Consider the following 19,151-nt stretch of genomic DNA (forward strand, 5'->3'; position numbering starts at 1 on the left):
GCTGAATCCTTAAATGGATATCTTGCATAGGACTGTTTTTTAATGTTGCAGTTGTGCAGAGAATACCTACTTCTCCCAAGAATAAAAATCTTTGCTAAAGCCGAGATTTTCTGAAACAACAGGAAAAAACAGCCAGGGGAGTGTGTGTGTCCTTAAGAAGTTCTGAATAGTTCCTGCCTAGAAGTTGTAAACATTTTTTTATTGCACCTATCCTGAATAGGCAAGCCCTTTAAACAAAAGACTGGAGGAAACCACAATGTTAGTCTTTAATAATTAAGTAAATAGTTCACAATAGTTTTCAAGTCAAACATATTTTATTTGCAACAACCGCAGAAGATTCCAGAGACTGTAGAAAATGAAAGAGACAGAAAAAAATAACAGATTCTACTACTAGAAGTCTACCAAGTTTTTAAAATTCTTCTTCATCTTTGGGCCTTGTGAATAAACTTCCCCCAAAAAATTAGTCCAAATGTGCAACGCTTTTCCTAACTATACACAACTTTCCAAAACAGTGACTAAACTACCACACTGTCTTATAGAATTGAACCCAGACATGAATCTGTTACAATAATAATCAGCAATACTGCTGATCAAGTTAAGATTGGAAGCACAGCAACTGATTAACAAAGGGGGGAAAAGTCATCATGCTTAGTTAACCAATACTATTATTCATACCCAGCATTCTAGTCATACACAAAAAGACTGGCACCACTAAATATGCAATGCTTGCAAAATTCTTTAAAAAATAGCATTCACAACAAAGCAATTTCAAAATCACAAGAAAGAATGCTGCATGCATAAAGATGCATGATATTTAAACTATGCTGAGCTTCTAAACTTAAGACCATGTTTAATCATTTCTTGAGAAGTGGTATATTTAATAATTAAACTAATGTGTACATAATGGAGTATCAATGAGTGAGATACTCATTGGAGACAGCATTCACCGTACTGTTAATTATCACACATAAGGGCCACTCCATGCTTGAGCTGTATGCTGAATAATTGCAGCAGAGCAAAGAAAACACAGCCATCTTACAACCGGCTACCAAAAACAAGGAATTTTAATCCCATCCCAAACCCAAAGTAAGCAAAAAAGCTAAATAAAATGAGAACAAAAATTAAGCAGAATGATTGCCCCCAAGGACAATTCTTAATTATTTTCAGTATAAATAGGCTGGTATTAAAACTCAAGTGTTTATCCAATAGCTGGGATTTTATACTAAACAAAAGGGTAAATCAAAAATGAAAGAGTTCTTACACAAGAAACAGGGTTTTTTGTTAACTGAAATAACCACACAATGCATGAACTCTGTGTAGGGAAAAAAGCCCACTCTCCCCTCATTAAGACCTTCTCTTTTATTCCAAGTGATAATTTGGCCACTATGTCTGAGATGACTGTGTCTAGGACCTCAACCACCAAGGCAGACACAAAAAGATGTGGACAGAATGTGGTTAATGCCCATGGCAGCCAGCCTAAGACTTGCTGGTGGACATCAGTGGTGAGAGAAACTCAAGTGGAAGATGGGAGGCCTTCTGAGCAATGCTCATATATTGGTCTCACAAAGCGCAATCTCTGGAGGACTTTGGATAAGGAATAGAATTGACTACTGCAATGTCTCAAAGATGCTCTAAAAAATCTTAGGAGTTGTTGGCAAGACATTGTCAGGGCTGTTCTTGGCAAGGCTGGTGATATGCCAACCTCACCGGAGGAAATCACCAATCACGATCTGGAAAGAGCACGGAGGAACTCCTTAAGCCAGTGGAGACTCCCTCCTTACCGGAAGCAATGGGGTGTTGTGGATAACACACGTCTTCAATGCTGAGTGGAGGCAGGGACACCACCCCTAGTTCAGCATCCCGGGGAAGGGGTGAAGAGGCTCCCATTTTTAAGAAAGGGAAGCAAATGGTGAAGATCAGCTCCAGCTGTACCACACTCCTCATCCTCCCCAGCACAGCCTATGCCAGAGTGATGAAGAGGAAACATCTGACATTGGTAGCTGGCTGCTGGATTGGGGTGGCACTAGCAGTGTAGTAAGAGCAGAGCTGATTTAGAGGGTGATTTATGTCCCCACCCTCATTGATGGCCATGAACTCTAGGCAATGACTAAACGGACAAGACAGAAAGTATAAGTTGAGGAAACGAAGTATCTCGACACAGCTGTCGGGCTGGCCCTCCACGGCACGCCGAGGAGCTCGGCTATCCCAAGACAGCCTCCAAAGAGAGAGGAAACACCGCCAGATCGAGAGAAGCCAGCGGAGGTGGCTCGGGCACCTGATGCCCCATGGGAGGCTTCTTTAAAGAACTACTGGATGGAGACCTTGAGGTCAATCCAGGGCAACACTGGAGGGACCTTTCGGCTAGTCTGGGGAAGCTCAGGAATCCAGGAGCTGGCATCTGATGGGGAGGTTAAAAAAAAAAAAGATGGCCTACATGCCTACATGACTTGCTGCTGCTGGGACGCAAGGGAGTGGGGTGAAAATGGAAGGACGGAGGGAAGGATCTTGACTGCATCCAGACAGATGAAAGATTGCAGTTTTTTAAATTCACACGAGCTTTTGACTTTGGGCCCATCTAACCCTTTCGGCTACAAGCAGGTAACCGATCAGAGCATCTCATCCAGTCATTTATTAAAAGAAGCATGATATCATCAAAAGAGATCATGTTCCACAACTCTCTAGGATGCTGGCCATGTCTGTTAACATTAATTTTACTACCGAAGATGACATTTAATCCCAACTTAAGATTTGGATCAGCACAGCAGGTAAATGCAAGATACTGATCATAAGCATCTGAGGCAAGTAAGGAGCACATTATGATTACAACGTAACCAGCCGCATTTGGATGCAACACATTTCTAAGTGAAACAAATTCTATCAATATCGATACTTCTCTACAAAGTCTATAACAATTTAAACAGCAGTATGTTTCAGACCTAAGAAGCCTTTAATTATTGCAAAACCTCTCAAAGCTGTAAGTACTGCACTATAAGTCTCTTTTAATCAGATTTTTGCACAATCAGTTTAGTACACAGTGAGGATTAAAATAACTGCATGCCTCCAATTCCAGAGATTACTGATAATGAAAGAACACGTATGCTTCTGCACCAAGTGCCTCTGCAGCTTCTGGTTACTCGTGCGGAGTGTCTTTGCCATTTCAAACATACACAAAGATCATCTCCTACCACACGAACCTATGACTACACAGGGAAAAGTCACACCTCGGTTTCAAACGTCTACGAAAAACTCAAGTCATCTAGTTTTCGCATACGTCTTTATTACATATTTATACGAATAAGGATCATTTCTCCAACATCGCTTGTAGACGCTCACAATTTTTTTTTTTAAAAAGTGACCAAAGGCAGGCTGTCGTTTTCCCTGGTGTTCAACTGAAGAAGAAAACAAATCAGAAGTGTGACGTAATTAAATAGTCAAATGTTTTCAAAGTAAAACTCAGCAGCATATTTTGTTTCTCTGACCTACATTATCGCACAACGGTGGCCTATCGCTGCGCAGCACTAAAAGCCTGGGCCTAACACTGTTTGCGGAAACCTCTATATTCTGAAGCCCAGGCGTCTCCAGGGAGCATGTGAGCTGCACGAATGGAGTTGAAAAACAAATGGAAATGCTGCATCCTTGATGGGCAATGAATTCAATGCGCAGCATTCTTATCACTGAACCACCTGCCTCAGCTCAATAAAGCCATGCGGGCTCATTCTGTATACAGATGAGAGCTCGATAGTCACCTTTAGAATAATGGTCAAAGAGCTTTTCTTTTTTTTTCTTTATTTTGGGGGCGTGTACGCATAGCTAAAACAGAGAGGTGTCGCGGCAGTGGTGAAACAGCATCCTTGCGCAAAGGCTGAATATGCGTTTTGAGATGCCACGCTCGGGAAAGACTATGGAAAACGCGACATTACACCAAAGATCCACCCACGACCTAGAAATTCCACAGTCTTCCCCTTACAGGGTGCTGCTCTGCAGAGCAAGCTACAATTAAAACCAAGCAGCTCTACCGGAAACAGGATTAATACACTAATAGGTCGCTTTACAGTAAGACTATGCGAGTCAGTAAAGGAGAAGTTCACTTGCTTATCAATATCCATCAGAGCGCTGCTAATCGCCGGAAGCGCTAACCACGACCTGGCGAGTCTACCGCAGTTTTACCAGCTAGCAGCAGCTTTGAAGGCTGACTACAGCTGACACTGGGGTGCCAGTTTCAAATGATCCCACCGACTCACTAATCAGGGGGGGAAAACTCCCTATTGAGAAAATATCAGGTTGTTCAATTTAATTTAAATTTAATTTTTGCCCAGGTTCTTTCATTTAATGCATTGCACGCCACAGATAACAAAGACTCGGTAATTAAGCACATAACAACATCCATATACTATTCAAGGACAAAGCGCTTCTGATCAGTACAGGTCAAGACGGCCAGACGGTTATGAATATTATGTATTGGGTGCTTAACAGGGACTTTTTTTTAGGATTTAAACTGCAAACACAAATTTGTACAAAAAATTTACAGACTATTGACCACGGCAAACTCCCCAAAATTAACCTCAGGGAGATGCGAGAGGTTAACATCCAAAGTCTAAAAAAAAAAATCTAAATGTTTTAAACCTTTTTTTATTGTGCGGAGCTTGAAATTAATTCCCAGGATCAGTGCTAGCAGACTAATATCCACTACTCACAAGCGAGCACCACAGTACAAGATCCTATTACTTCCAACTTCTTCGCCAGAACATCGGTATTTTACAACATAAACGAGCTCATATCAATTAGTTGAATACGAAACGCTTTTAACTATATGCTAGTCTCAAAGACAAAAGACAACATTGCAAACCAGCTGTCTGACACAAAAGCATGTGTTTACAAAGTTGCCTTGTCGGTAAAATTAAAAGAAAACAACGTCCAAGAAATCAAAGAAACATCACAGCTATTCTCTTGTGCAAGAAGAGTCGTTACTGAAAGAATCGTGCTTGTTTAAAGGGGTATTTTTTCCAACAAGGAGAAAACACTGCAGTGTCCAATCGCCTTTTGCTGCCAACCTCTCCTGAAAGGGTTAATATAACACATTATTCACTTAAAATAATAGCGCAGTTAACAGCATCAGCGACACTATGTAACCACTATCTCTCCACACCAACCAGGAGGACAAACTTCGCACACAAAGCGTGATGCATTTATTATATTAGTGGGCTTTGACTTCACCGGTTTCCAGGGCGTGATAATTTTATTAGTTTACAGCGACCAAAGTCTCTCCGCGCAGCATCACCACTAACGACTAACTGATGCCTTTTAATGTTTAGACGAGGAAAACGCCCGACTAAACAGAAAACGTGTTTTTTTTTTCCTTTTACATCGCTAGCACGAGTGCAAATAAGTCCTTTGGCTGCATCTTCAAAGCGTCGTTCACGTGTTATCGAGCATTTTCATAGCCGAAACCCGTTCTACTGCTGCTGAACTGTTTTCGGATCACATTGTAACTTCGAAAGTTATTTTTTATTTTCTCTTATTTACGGTATACTGGATCTTAGCAGCCTGCGATCTTGAAATTCCTACAGAGCACAGCGCTTTTCCGAATCGGTCATAATTAGCTCCTCATAATAATAATAATACAAAGAATGGGGACCAACTAGCTGTTGGTGCTGGAGGAGCAGTGAAAACAGTGCATCAATAAAACACGAATTACTGACGAGGAAAACACTATCCCCGGGCTACAGACGGGGAAAACGCAAGAGCGAACCGGTCCTGTCTCGTACCTTGGATGTTCATGCAGTTGCACTTAAGTGCAGAGGCCTTGGGGGTCGGGCCTCATTTCAGTCCCGTGTCAAAACACCAACGCAGAGCCTCTCAAAACATCGCCCTGCAAACAGCTTCTTCGCGGACGAGGGGGAAAAAAAACAAAACAAATCGAGAGAGAGCAACAACGTGAAGTGCAGGAAAAGGGGGGGGGGGATCGGCGGCAGCAGCAGCAGCAGAGCTGTGCAGTTTCTTTCCCAACGATCTTGACAGCGCAGCGCGAATTGCGCGGACCCGCTGGTGAAACCGCTTCTCCTCTCTCTTCAACCAGAGCAGGAATTCACGTCGGGCTTTGAAAACAATCCCTCCTGGAGTTATTTGTGGTTTTTGTTTCTCTCCCGCCCGCCAGCCAGCCAGGAGATCCTCCGCGTTTATTTATTTCTCGTTTTAACTACGTCTGGCGGATCATTCAAGTTCCTCCCGTTTTCTGCGTGACGCCTCTCAGGTGCCTCTCCGAAAAGCGGTGCGAGCTCCCACTTCCAAGGCTGCCTTGTCGTAGAAAAACCCCCGTCTGGCTGAACACCCTTCCTGCTTCTGCCTTCTCAGTCTGGTGTGTGCCTGAATTTTTTAAACATCGCCTTGTCGGACTCCAGTTACAGCACTTCTTTTCGCCTCTCCCCACAGACCCAGCTCGGAAATCTGACCCGTCCCGTGGGCCCGGTGATGGACGGGCCGCTTCACCAATGGGCACAGCCAGCCGCCCGCGGGAGGCGGGATCATGGTTGAGTGACAGCAACGGGAACCAATGAAGAGGCGGACAGCTGCGCTGGTCGCGGGGGGGGCACAAGCCAATGCGGCGCGTCCTTTTGCTCTGTGGCGATGAATGCGTCGTCTCAGCTAAGGGCTGGGGACGATGGAATCATCATTTTTCTCTTTGGCTTGGAAATATCACTCAGCTTTCAAAAGTTGTACAATTGTCAGTTTTTGCACGACTACCATGTTGAGGAAAAAAAAACATTGCAGGACTAATTTTAACTGATTTTTATACAAGAACCACCGGGACGCAGAAAACAAATAGTCCACATACACATGCTTTGTATCGCACTTCTCACTAAAGATGTTGTCCGGAGCAGTGTATTCGGTTTCCCCGCAAAACAACTCATTATGTGGCTTACAGTTCTGCTTAAGTTGTTGTATTTGAAGAAACGCGCAGCACGTATGTGTTACAGAAACGGCAGGAAAGATAAACACTGCAGGGAGAACAATGTTCGTGTGTAAAAATGTCACATAAACTTAATTTATTGATCTAAGGTTTTTCCACTGTACCGGGAAAGATGAATCAGAAACCAGCCGTTTTGTTGATCATAAAAAGAAGTTCATCCAACATGTTAAGATCGCAAAAGTGAATAAAGCAAGACGTTCACTGAACCCTTGCATGCTATGAAGGGAAAAATATATTTAATTTGATGGGACGCTGCATCAAATATGATACTTTAGCGCCTTCTACGGGAAAAATAAAAGCAAAGCCTTTATGATGTACGTTAAGTGTAGATCTGGTTTACACGTACAATATTTCCTTTTACATGTTTATATATTAGTTACAATAAATCTTCGCTATATTTATAAAATGAACTGGCGCTCGTTGTTATGTGATTGTCAACAGGCTGTCATTCTTTTATTTTCAAAGGTATTTTATCTGGAAAGTAAGTTATGCACCAACAACTGAATGAAGCTTTAACATCCACAATTCTGGTTTATTTAAAACAAACAATTATTCAGGGTCTTCAAGAACTAAAAGAGAAAAGAGGTAACATAATGTTAGCAAAACAAAACAAATTAAAATCAAAGCACTTTAAGTATAGATACATACTTTCAATAAATACAAAAACCAGAGAGAGGCAGTAAAAAGGCAACAAAGCCTATGCTCTTTTATGGTATTTGTAATGCATTTGTAATGCCTCCTGGTATATGTACTAAACTAATCAATTCAATTTTTTCACTTTTCATTTAGTTATAGCTAATGGTTTATTTTGTGAAGTCAGTTTTCCCCATAAACAGGCATACTCACCTCCAGAGATATGAACTTTGTTAGATGACAAAATATCTGCTTGAATTTCATCCATCTTCATATATAAAACCTCTGGATTTTCCTAAGATTCACATAAGCATAATACCACTTTAGGTTTTGGCAAATTCTCTACAGCTCATTTCAATTTAATTAAAATAAAAAAATAAAGGTGGGCTTGAAGAGAACACCCTTTCAGAGATATACTGAAAAACAAACAAATTCACAAATCTTTGTGAAGATCATACATTCCACAGATGTGTTAAATTATCTCAGTATGGGAAAAGCTGGTCTAACAGAGACATATTCGACTTAGTTTATATTACGGAATTTGTCAGGATGTAGTGAAATATTACCATTTAGAAAGCACTTCAGAGACTGCTCTTGCGGTGCTGTCAAAAAGGCTGTCACACATAGCTATTGAGAAGCCTGATTCATACAACTATCAGTATCACACAATTTATGAACAATTTACAATCCATCACAATTTTGTAAAAATGCTCAAACCAATATGAATGCGTACGTTCATATATGACCAAGAAAAATATAAAACCAACTTACTAAAAACAGTCCAAACAGGGTGTCTCCCATTGCTTTATGTACATGTTCCTCCACAACAGGATAGGTACGGACAAACCACTGCAGTATAAATGAGAAGGTCATTAATTGCAATATCACTGTTACTATGTAGACACTGTAAAACCAATAGATCCTACTGTAGTATCTAAAGGAACAGGTAAAAGTTCATTCTGTGCTGCAAGGTAAGAAAAGAAACACGACATTTCAGCTGTGGTGCCTTCTTCAGGTGTTTCAGGATCAGTGGCTACTAGTGCGCTGGCCCTCTTTCAGGCTCAAGCGGGTGGAGTGTGTGTTTGAGCCATGTGCTTGCAGGGTGAGTGCTGACCTCCAGGGCGAGGCTGGCCTGGCGCTGGCTGTCGGCGTGGTGCTGGTTGCCCATGGCACACAGCAGGTGATGCACCACTCCGAGGTGGAGCAGCTCCTCTGACAGGGCCGGGCCGACCTGTGCCAGTGTCCTGCGGGGCAACGTGCCAGTTTCAGAGAGCGGATATTACACAATGAGTTCAAGTGTAGAAAAACAACACCTATTCCACTGCTGGTGTACACCACTACCACTCTTTCACAAAAACATGCTTCACTGAAATGGTAACATTTGCTAGAACATCATCTAATTCTGATATGTTTTTAGCATCTTCCTATAATACATTAAGCATTAATTAGTAGTTATAGAGTACAATAAGGCTTAACCAGTAAGGGTTATAAGTGAATTGCAGAGGACTTATTCCTGTTAATGAAGTTAAGTTATGAGTGCCATAGGCAGAATTAATGATGATGGTGGTTCAATTATTCAGTTTAGAAAAAAACGCTTTGTCACATTTTAACTTACCTTATAGCTTTAGCTGCTGCAGCTTGCTGAACAAACACTGGCAAGGACTCCGGCAAACTTGTCATTTCTGCTGCTGGCAAAATGAGCAACAGTTTCTTTCTCATTTTGTGTCCTGAGTCTTTATGGTTTAGTATCACTGATTAAATTATATTAAATTAGTATCACTGATTAAATACTACTAAATAAATTGATAAAACATGTACGCTTCACGATACACAATATCCCCTAATGTGCTTTTATACCCCTGTCAAAACATAGCTGGGAATAGGTTCTACTTTTCTTTTCTTCTTCCTTCTTCATACGCTGGCATATCTTATCATATCTTATAACTTCAAGTAGACTACAATACAGTCAACAGTCCAACAACCCAAAAATATTATTGGTAATTGCACAGTTTTGGTGTTACTTACAAAGCAAAATAAATAAAACTGAATTAATCTAATGCTTTCAAATATCACAAAACATGTTTGGCAGCTCAATTACATCATGTTCTTTTATTTGCAATAATGGCATAAAAATGGCAGTGTTTTGCATTAACACTGGGGAAAAAAAGTCTGCTTTAGAGGATCTGATAGGCCTAGCTATATACGTAGCTTCTAGGAACTCTACCAATGAATACTCCTGAAAATGGGTTACTAAGAATCAAATATGTCAAAAACACATGAGACAGCTTTCAAATTAAAAGAGACAACATGATTATCAAGTCAGAAACTGGTGTGCACATGCAGGGAATTTTATGAAAACCAGTCTATTTCTGGAAGACAGCACATACAGCCAGACCAGCTGTCTCTCAGTAGGTGACCAAAGTCTGTGGTTACAGCAACCTGGGAACCCTGCTCTTACAGCTGGCCTCCCTGTATGACCACACACAGAATATTCCATAAACAAGGAGGGAGGTTCAGAGAAATGTGTGGTTTTACTGACATCTGGTGGTTGTAAACACAACTTTACCACCTTATCATTAGCACTTATTTCCTGTAGTCATGTACAAGTAGAAGACTGTATAAGCTTTGTGCATCAACATGTTAATACAAACTACAATGCTCGTGCCAAGAATCAGGGGATTTAAACTTGTTTAATGAAAATCAGTAATTAATATTAGTGTTTACGCATAAAAGTCAAACATAGACCTTATTAATTTACCATTCAGGATCTTCGGTGTTTGAATTCCTTCTTTTGCTGGTTTCAGCAAAGCAACCAAACCTTTCAGAAGAGCTGGTCTGACATCATAGTGTACCAGATCTTGGATCAGCTCAATAGCTGAAACACAGAACTTCCATCACTACTCACAGTACTACTACTCACAGAGAAAGGATATATGAGGCATTAACACTCACATTTGAACAGTAATTTTTCATCAATTTATAAGTGTATTGGTATTTAGCTTTATTAAGTGCATTATGACAAGCTTTATTTACAACTTGAATTGTAAATTCCAATATAAAAACACAATTTCTTTTTGGAAAGTATAATACTCGCTTTCTCTGTGTACCAAATTACTGTACAATAACATCATATAGTTGTTGATTTACCAGGATGATTCTCAAATTATTCAATATTCTGTTTATTTTCTCTTTGAGGATTGCCGGTAAATCTTCCTGCTTAATACTTACCCTCATACTGGACTTCAAGATGCAAGGATCTCAATAAATTCAACAAAGGTTCTACAATGCTTGGATGTGCTACCTTCACAATTTCCTAGAAGAAACAAGTGAACACTGAAAGGCTTGAGTGCAAAAACTCCTGAAAGTAATATATTTGTATTTTTCATTCTCTAAATTATTTAAATCAAATGATACAACCCAACTATTCACAGATCTTGCTCCCCTTAATTTTGCCACTTTAACAAAATCTAAGAAAAGAACGAAAAGACCAAAGAGGGCATGATTAACATGACAGTATAACAACAATACTCCTAAATTATGTGATTTCTCTCCAATTTGAAAAGGGAATTAATCAACTGGTGAACATAAATTGGCATATTTAAAGAATGTTCCTATAATCAGATTGACTCAAATGAAAGGTTTGCCGAACAATTGTCTTTAGTGCCCACACAGACAGGATACGGGAAGCAATAATACAGGCAGCAGCTGCTCCTACACAGCACTGATGACAATGGCAAATGTGACTGAAATGTTTGCATTGGCCCTTTTTTTGCACCATGTAGTTTTGTGGATGGCGTAAAATGAACAAAACAAAATACATTTCAGCATCTTTTTGGAGCTGAGGTGCTGTGCTCTCTCTCCAGTCCCACAGCGTGCACCACCAGAGTCTGACTTAGAGCGCCTGCTCCGGTACCTGCACAACGCGGACTGTCTGGAGGGCGAGCTGCTGTGCTTTGGGTGAGGTGCAAGGCAGTAGTGCAATCAGGCCCTTGTACACCTGCTTTTGGTACTTCGGGTTTCCCTGGGCCAGGGACTCCAGCAGGCAGTTGGCCTTCTCCTGAGTGTCCTCTGCCTTGGATTTTGCCAGGCACTCGGCTATGGCACGCACACCTTTAATAGCCAAAAGACATTTCAAAACCTCGCTTGACTTTTCGTGAGCCTAAAAATCCTGATATTGTGATAATTAACTCCTTGTTTTGTTCTCATTGAACACAACATCCCCCAAGCTGCTTGAGTTTGGTCTCCAACATTGTATACAATGCTAACTCTTTTTAGCCCCATACAAGAAAAAGTGCAAGGAGAAATAATCTAATGGCAGATTGCCAATATTTATTTTTATATTATATATCCATCCCTGGTTCTGTTGAGCCTGACACCAGCAGCTTCTACAGACAGGCCAGACTATTGAATCATCTGTTTATAAAGAAATGCCAGGAACAACTAAATTTTGATCAACTTAGTAACAATACATTTTAACAGAATATCTTAATACCTTTCAGTATCCAGAGTTCCCTCTGATGATTAAATTACTTTCTTAAGTAATCACTAACGTCCGAGTGTTCAGAAACTTTTGTTAAAGGTGATTTAGGGCGATGTTTTAGGCTAACTGGATTGGGACTATCAAGTGCCAGAGTTGGCAATCATTCTTCCAATAACTATACAAACCCAGTATAAGCTCGTCACACTCTCACACGTGCTTGTATTTTAGGCTATGGGATCAAAATTCTCCCTCGCACCTGACATGCATAATTCACGAAAATGAGTTCTGTAGTTTTCCCCCTGTATTCTGGCCAAAATTAATACAGTATGGTATGTTTCAGGTATATATGGATAGAAGGTATGCAAGTCAATTAATGTTTGTCGAAGATATGTCCACTTATCTCTGCTAAACTGAAAACTCTACACACCATAGCTCTCACAGATGAGCTCTTTGTACTTCCTCCCAGCACTTGCAATAATATGAAGCAGATTAAGAGCCTCGGCTTTGTCCTCTTCCTTTATCTGTGTCTGCCCCAGGATCTCGAGGAGAGTCAAAACACCCCCTACTTCCAAAAATTCGATCAGGTAACGATGACTGAGAGGGGCAAGAATAGACATAAAGGGAGAAGAAAAAAAAGGAAAGGAAAAGGGGAAAAAATAACACATTGTAAACATTTAGTTTTTAAAGAAATTTAAATTCTTCCTTTTTACAAAAAATACAAAAACGTGTTGGGAGGATACCGAGCAGCTCAATGGGTAAAGATGTTTGTCCAAATGCAGACTGAGTTTTATGATCAAGGGTTCGAGTGACTGGGATTCCCCAAAGGGTGTTGCACAATTGGCTGGGAGCCGCTGAGGGTAGATGGACAGGGACCTTTGTGACCGAGTAACCCCTGCAGCCTCCTGTGAAGGACGCACCTCTCCTCCAATCAACACTGTAATTCTTTCAAGGGGGAGGTGGTTCAAGTGATGTTTTAAAAGATGATTGGCTCAAAAGTGGGCGGGTCATAGGAGCCTGCCTGTATAACCCAAGACATGAAAAAAATACTCTTACTACTGACTATTCCACTATGGGCGGGTTTAACTAAAATGCTTGGTGATTCTAAAATTAATAAAATAAATGCTTACTTTCCAGTTGCAGAGAGGAATACGCCAATAGCCTTTAACTGCAAACGTAAATGTGTGCCAATCATGTATCTGTGAAAATTCAGGTTAAGGCAGGGGCAATAAATCGTTTTTTTCACCCTTTGCTATCTTTTATTTCCAGTTTGAGGTATGCAGCGCGCTGCAACTTTCTATATACTTGCTCAGGTACAGTATTTTTAGCCTTTAACAGAGAATGAAAGAATCTGAATTTCATCAGAATGAAAAGGGAAACACGCACCAGACGGGCACAAATCAAAATCTACGTGGAAGTGAGATTTAAACCTACGAACGGGAGGCACTACTTTACCCAAAGAGTTGTGGGAGTGTGGAACAAGTAAGCTGCTCAGCCATGTTGTTGAAGCCAATACCCTTTTTTCTTTCCAGAAACAGCTGGATGAGATCCTCCAGTCAGGACAGGAGGCGTGTCTTTACACAAAGGATTGTGGGAGTATGGAACAAGCTGCCAGGCCATGTTGTTGAAAGCTGTGCTCTAGCTTCTTTCAAACAATTGGCTGGATGAAACCCTTGGATCCATTAACTATTAAGGCTTTATGTACTGAAGTGCTGCCTCCTTTTGTTGGGAACTTTTTTAATACTATAGTATACCTCTTTGTAAAATGCAACTGTTGCCTTACATAAAGAGCTAAAGGATACGTCAGCCTCATCCAAGCAGTCAGTCTGGCCAGGAAGAGACTAGCAGCCTGGGCAAACTCCAGTTCCAGCTCAGGGCTGGTCTTCCCTGCATTCTCGTTCAAGAAGCGGATAAGCAGGCGCTTCCGGACGTCCTTGTTGCCCTGGTCCCACTCCTGCAGCAATTCCACCACCTTGCTGACCGCTGTCTGCTCTTTGCTGGAGCTCATCTTTAGTTTTCAGCAGACAGCCACAGTGCCAGGGCACTCAATCCGCCGTACTGCACTGATACAAGAGGAAGACAAGAGTAGCTGACACAAAACGTGCTTTAACTTAAGTGAAAGGCACTTTAAGGAAATGTTGCTCTGTTAAGGAATAAGAGATTTTGCGGCCTTAAATATATTATATTGCAAAACATATATACAGCTAAGTTTCCGTATTCAAAAAACGGCCTTTAATTTCAGTTTTGACTTCAGACTGAAATAAATACCTTTGAGACGTTATACAGTATAATTCCTACCAATGTCCGACAAAAGTGTAATTGGGTTACAATTTTACTTTTAACGTTATACTTTACCCAACTTCCTGAGACTGCAAAAGGCAAAATGAAGGAACCGAGGGAAAGGCTTTGTAAATCGGTTACACGCAAAACAGCCAGTCCTCAAATTAATTCAACATTTTTTGGAAAGACTCCACCTCTTCTTTGATTGACAATTTTCGAGCAAATAGCCAGGAAGAGCGTCGTGCTGTAACCAATATCAAGTGTGAAGCCGACAAAAAAGGCACGGCGTCTCTGCGATCTGTTTGTGAAATACACGGTTGCCAGGAGAAGCTTGCAGTTGCTATGCAGTGACGTCACAGCAAACCGCCACCTGCGCATGTGATTGGCTGATCCGAGTTTCCGGCGACAGTGTAAAAAAAACGGGGGGTGGTTTTGTAACGCTTTGCAGTGTAAACACTGGGATCATACGTTTGTTACGAGAAGTTGAGGTCTTGTTGACAAGCAGATAAAAGATAATAGTTTGTATAATATCATTGCTGCTAAATAAGTAACAGTAGACGAGGGGGTAAAACAGTGACAGCATGGGAGATGTCGGCCTAGATTATAACATCGTATTCCCCGAGCCGCACGTTTCAGGTGAGTAGGAGTCGGTCAATAACATTAAGACGCAGAAGTGATGTATTTAGTAGTCCTTCCTCCTGTCTGTAGCTAACAAGGATTTTTGCTGACACCGTTTTCCCGAATGAAGTGTACCGTGACGATATCATTGACGTTGTGTCAAACAGCAGTTGGTCAGCGGTTGCAGAAAGTGTTTGATCAGGACATGTACACATAGCAGGCCTCTACAAAACCAGAGCGCCGCCCTGAGCGAAGAGCGAGTAAATTATACAACAAATAACACTGTAACACTGAATCGCAGATGGGCCATCGACCCTCCTCTCAATATCCAGAATATAGAAATAGAAATGTATTTTGTAGTCTTATTTCCAGGTTAATAGAAATAGAATTGTTTTGGGGATTTCAGACTACCTTAACCTAACAAAGTTTGTTTAAATAAACTACATAAAAGAAGTAAATGGAACAAATCAGAAAAGCCAATCGCTTTCTGTAAACTGTCATCAGAAGTCAATCTGCTTTTAGTTTGTTTTATATTTTATGTGCTTTAACTGCTTTCTTCCTCTAGAAAAACACTGGTATGGGCAGAAGGAGCCAGTCGTGATCTTGCTGGGCTGGGCAGGTTGCAATGATAAACACCTAGCAAAATACAGCTCCATTTATAATGAACAGGTCAGTGCTGAAAAAGAAAGAAGACAATAATATGAGAGGAGTTTATTGCCGAAAATACTCTACAAGTATGTTAGAAGTCACCAATCTCTCAGGACATACACCGTACAGCAGACAACACCGCACAATGTAGACGGTACATTATAACACGGTACATAATACATAATGACAGAGTGTACAGTCACTATAAACAACCAGAACATTAAATACATGGTAGAGAACAATAAATATGTGGCAGTGAATAAAAAATACATTGTAGTCCAAGTCAAAAGTGCATAGTGCAGAGGTGCATTGAGTTCTGACGCATTGCACAGTTAGTTGTTAACGATGCGCACTGCAGTAAGATAGAAGCTGTTCTTAAGCCTAGTGGTCTGTGCTTTAACAGTGCGGTACCACTGGCCAGAGCGCAGGGGGAGGACAGTTTGTGGCCGGGATGGTTGGGATCCTGCAGCCTGAATGATGGATTGGGCTGTACTGCAGCAGCGGATGGTGCGAATCTCATCAGTTGATGTTAAATCGCATCCTATAAATCCTCTGTACCATTGCTACACCCCTTTGCAGAGCATCTTCGTTACCTATGGTAGTATTGCTGTACCATACAGCTATACCACCAGCGAGGACACTTTCTGTGGTGCTGTGGTAAAAGTTCATGAGTAGCTGCTTCCCCATACCGCATTTCTTCAGGCTCCGCAGAAGGTGGAGATGCTGTTGTGCCCTTTTCAGACTGGCTACAGTGATGTGAGACCAAGCCAAGTTTGTGGAGATCTGCTGAGACCTGAGGAACCTGAAGCAGATGACAGTTTCCACGGTTATGCCCTTGGTGCTGAGTGGGATGTGTCTCCCTGGGGGCGTCCTGAAGTCCAGAACTGCGAGACGTCTCCTTACCGCCAGGTGGTTCATCCTCCTAACCCTTTCCCGTTTTCACCATTTCAGGGTTGCATCACAATACGCTACACTGCGCCGTGGAAGGCTGTGTTCTTCTCTGAGCTTTTCGGGAGCAAGGAGCTCTCCTCCACCGCCCGGAAGCTCCTGGATCTGCTGTTCGATTACGAGGTGGAGAAGAGCCCCATTCTCTTCCACGTGTTCAGCAACGGGGGGTTCATGCTGTACCGCTACATCGTGGAGCTCTTGCACAGCCACAGCCAGCTGTGCACCTTGAGAGTGGTGGGCACGGTCGTGGACAGCGCCCCAGGGAACCGGAACCTGACGGGCTCTCTCCGGGCCCTGCAGGCCACCCTGGGGCCGCAGACCAACGTGGTGCTCCGGTGCGCACTCCTGGTGCTGTTCGCCTGCGCCGTGGTGGTGCTGCGGATCGTGCTGTACCCCCTGACCAGGCACATCCACAGGAGCCACTACGACGCCATGCTGGAGGACCCCTCGGGCTGGCCGCAGCTCTTCCTCTACTCCCGGGCCGACGCGGTCATCGCCCCCGGAGACGTGGAGGCCATGGCCCAGGCGCGGCGGCGGAGGGGCGTCCGGGCGGAGCGCGTCGACTTCGCCACGTCGGGCCACGTGTGCCACTTCCGCGCCTTCCCGGAGGAGTACTCCGGCCGGTGCCTGGCGTTCCTGCGCAGCTGCCTGCGGAGCGAGGAGGAAGCCCCGGGGAAGAGGCGTCTCGCCGTCCCCGCCGACACCTCCTCCTGAGGGAAACGCTGTTTTTTTTAAAAACAAAGGAAATCCAATCGTAGGCCTTGGAAAAACGAGCTACTGTGGGGGGGGGGGAAATGCCTGGCATGAAGTTTTACATTTCAGTGTCCTAGCGTAGAATGCTGCTTCAGCAGGACGGTCCAAAGATGCAGAAAATAGAAATAAGCTGTTTGTTAAAAATGTCGAACGTCAGTGTTCAATAGAAGATTCCTGAAGGAATTCAGTTCTGTGGAAGTCGGCACATTACAGGCTGTGCTTGAGCAATATTTGCAAGACCACAATTCTCAGGTACAGGGGAATACTGCAGCCTTAATAAAAGGCTCGCCTCTCTAGTTTTAATACTTTTAATTTTGGTGTAGGTTTCGAGTTGGAAATGTAGGAAGAAACGCTCGTGAAGCACCTGAACTATTTTCACCAGGCGAGATTCCTGTGCCTTCCCCGTGCCAGCTTTCCCAAACAAACTTATCGATGTGCGCTTTGTTCACAAACTGAAGGTTTGAGTTTTTATTTTGGCAGACATTTTAAAGGGGACTTTTGTACAAACATACCAAAGGCCTTATCGACTGTGAAGTGTTTAGAATTTAGCCAGTCTGAGAGTGTAGCGTCTCGCTACAACATTTCGTGTGACAGGATTGTTTTAATCTATAGATGCACATAAGATATGTGAAGGTTGCGTCTTCTTTCCTCTTCTCTGACATTCATAGGCTGTCGCCCTCAACCATGAGGGGTAGCCTAGTATAAAAATGAGTTTAAGAGTGTTCCGAATCCTTAAAATAGGTGAAGTTCATGGTAGACGATAAATGAGTTAAGATGAAATAATGCCCTGTTAGTGCAGTTGTTTCTCATATTTCCCTTAGAAAATGTGCAGTTGTGGAATAGCAGTATCTGCTGCAGTATTTTGAATAGAAAGGCTGCCTCCTCACATTTGTATAAAAGAATCCAGAGCTTTAGTTTGAAGTCTATACAAAATTAATAATGTATGAGAGGCAATTCACTTTTTTTTAATGTGAGATTTACACTGTTAAAAATATTAATCCTTTTTTGATAATACACATAAAAGGAAAAAGAATGTATCATCAGGAAAAATAAGTTTTCCGTTATTGAATTTGTGGAAAATCATATTGTTAATGTATATCAATATAGACAAAGGTTCTCAGTACTTTGCTTGTGATTTGGACCAATATAAAAAATAAGAAACAATACCATGCTGTAAGCTACTTGATTCTGTCTTGTTACTGTGTTGATGTTCATATATTGTAAGATTGCTTTCAGTGTGTCTGCATGTGAGTATCCTGGTTTGCTTTTCCATATGACATTTCTAATGTGTTCACATTGTTTGTGATTTTGACATTTGTGCCTTTGTGCTTAATGCTATATTGTTAACTAATTGCACACCAGAAATTTGTTTGCCTTACAAATTGAATTAAAGTTTTTTTTTTAAAAAATCTAGAGCTTGTTTAGTATCGCAGAAAAATGATCTAATGAAATTCTCACATTTTAAGTGACTTTCTTTCTTGCCAACAATGACAGTCATTACATTATATGTTACAAATGTGCAGAAACTAAGTACAATACTTGATTTGTGAATTTGTTTATATTTACACTAATATTGTAAGCTATAAAAATATGCCTTTTTGTCACAAGTTCATGGACTGTTTAAAATATTTTTTATATTTCAAATAAACTATAGAATATCACCATAAAAAACTAGCTACACAATTTATAATAACAGTAATATTCTAATTGATTTAAGAAACTCAAAGCACCATTCAATGCCACCTGTAATACAAATACACATAATGTAGTACAAATAGATCTTTAAATAGGTTTAAAAAATGTTGACACTATACAGTCCCTAACGGA

At 41.6% G+C, this 19,151-nt stretch overlaps 4 protein-coding genes across 4 annotated transcripts in view; 2 read left to right on the top strand and 2 right to left on the bottom strand.

The window, feature by feature from the left end:
- The window catches only part of tesk2 (testis associated actin remodelling kinase 2), a 35,564-nt gene extending 28,260 nt beyond the window's left edge, over positions 1 to 7,304 (bottom strand). The window contains exon 1 of the mRNA XM_088926785.1: positions 5,766 to 7,304. The gene's annotated coding sequence lies outside the window, so the exon portion shown is untranslated. The remainder of the gene's footprint in view (positions 1 to 5,765) is intronic.
- On the bottom strand, positions 1,960 to 14,550 carry armh1 (armadillo like helical domain containing 1). Its single transcript, XM_088927188.1, has 14 exons — positions 14,433 to 14,550; positions 13,880 to 14,135; positions 13,208 to 13,276; positions 12,508 to 12,674; positions 11,514 to 11,710; positions 10,829 to 10,913; positions 10,359 to 10,475; positions 9,216 to 9,288; positions 8,715 to 8,844; positions 8,372 to 8,449; positions 7,814 to 7,895; positions 6,432 to 6,566; positions 2,311 to 2,398; positions 1,960 to 2,107 (listed from the first exon to the last, which is right to left on the bottom strand). Exons 2-14 carry the CDS (start codon positions 14,083 to 14,085, stop codon positions 1,960 to 1,962), a joined length of 1,575 nt encoding a protein of 524 aa, XP_088783314.1. The 5' UTR covers positions 14,086 to 14,135; positions 14,433 to 14,550.
- A 214-nt stretch (positions 14,551 to 14,764) lies between these two features.
- tmem53 (transmembrane protein 53) lies at positions 14,765 to 18,995 on the top strand. The gene is made up of 3 exons (XM_088927554.1): positions 14,765 to 14,993; positions 15,541 to 15,644; positions 16,575 to 18,995. Exons 1-3 carry the CDS (start codon positions 14,939 to 14,941, stop codon positions 17,283 to 17,285), a joined length of 870 nt encoding a protein of 289 aa, XP_088783680.1. The 5' UTR covers positions 14,765 to 14,938; the 3' UTR covers positions 17,286 to 18,995.
- dmap1 (DNA methyltransferase 1 associated protein 1) overlaps positions 17,294 to 19,151 on the top strand; it is a 32,759-nt gene continuing 30,901 nt past the window's right edge. Inside the window, exon 1 of the mRNA XM_088927551.1 lies at positions 17,294 to 17,325. The gene's annotated coding sequence lies outside the window, so the exon portion shown is untranslated. The remainder of the gene's footprint in view (positions 17,326 to 19,151) is intronic.

This window comes from Atractosteus spatula, chromosome 11 (assembly GCF_055471065.1).
Source record: "Atractosteus spatula isolate fAtrSpa1 chromosome 11, fAtrSpa1.hap1, whole genome shotgun sequence".
Classification (NCBI taxonomy): domain Eukaryota; kingdom Metazoa; phylum Chordata; class Actinopteri; order Semionotiformes; family Lepisosteidae; genus Atractosteus; species Atractosteus spatula.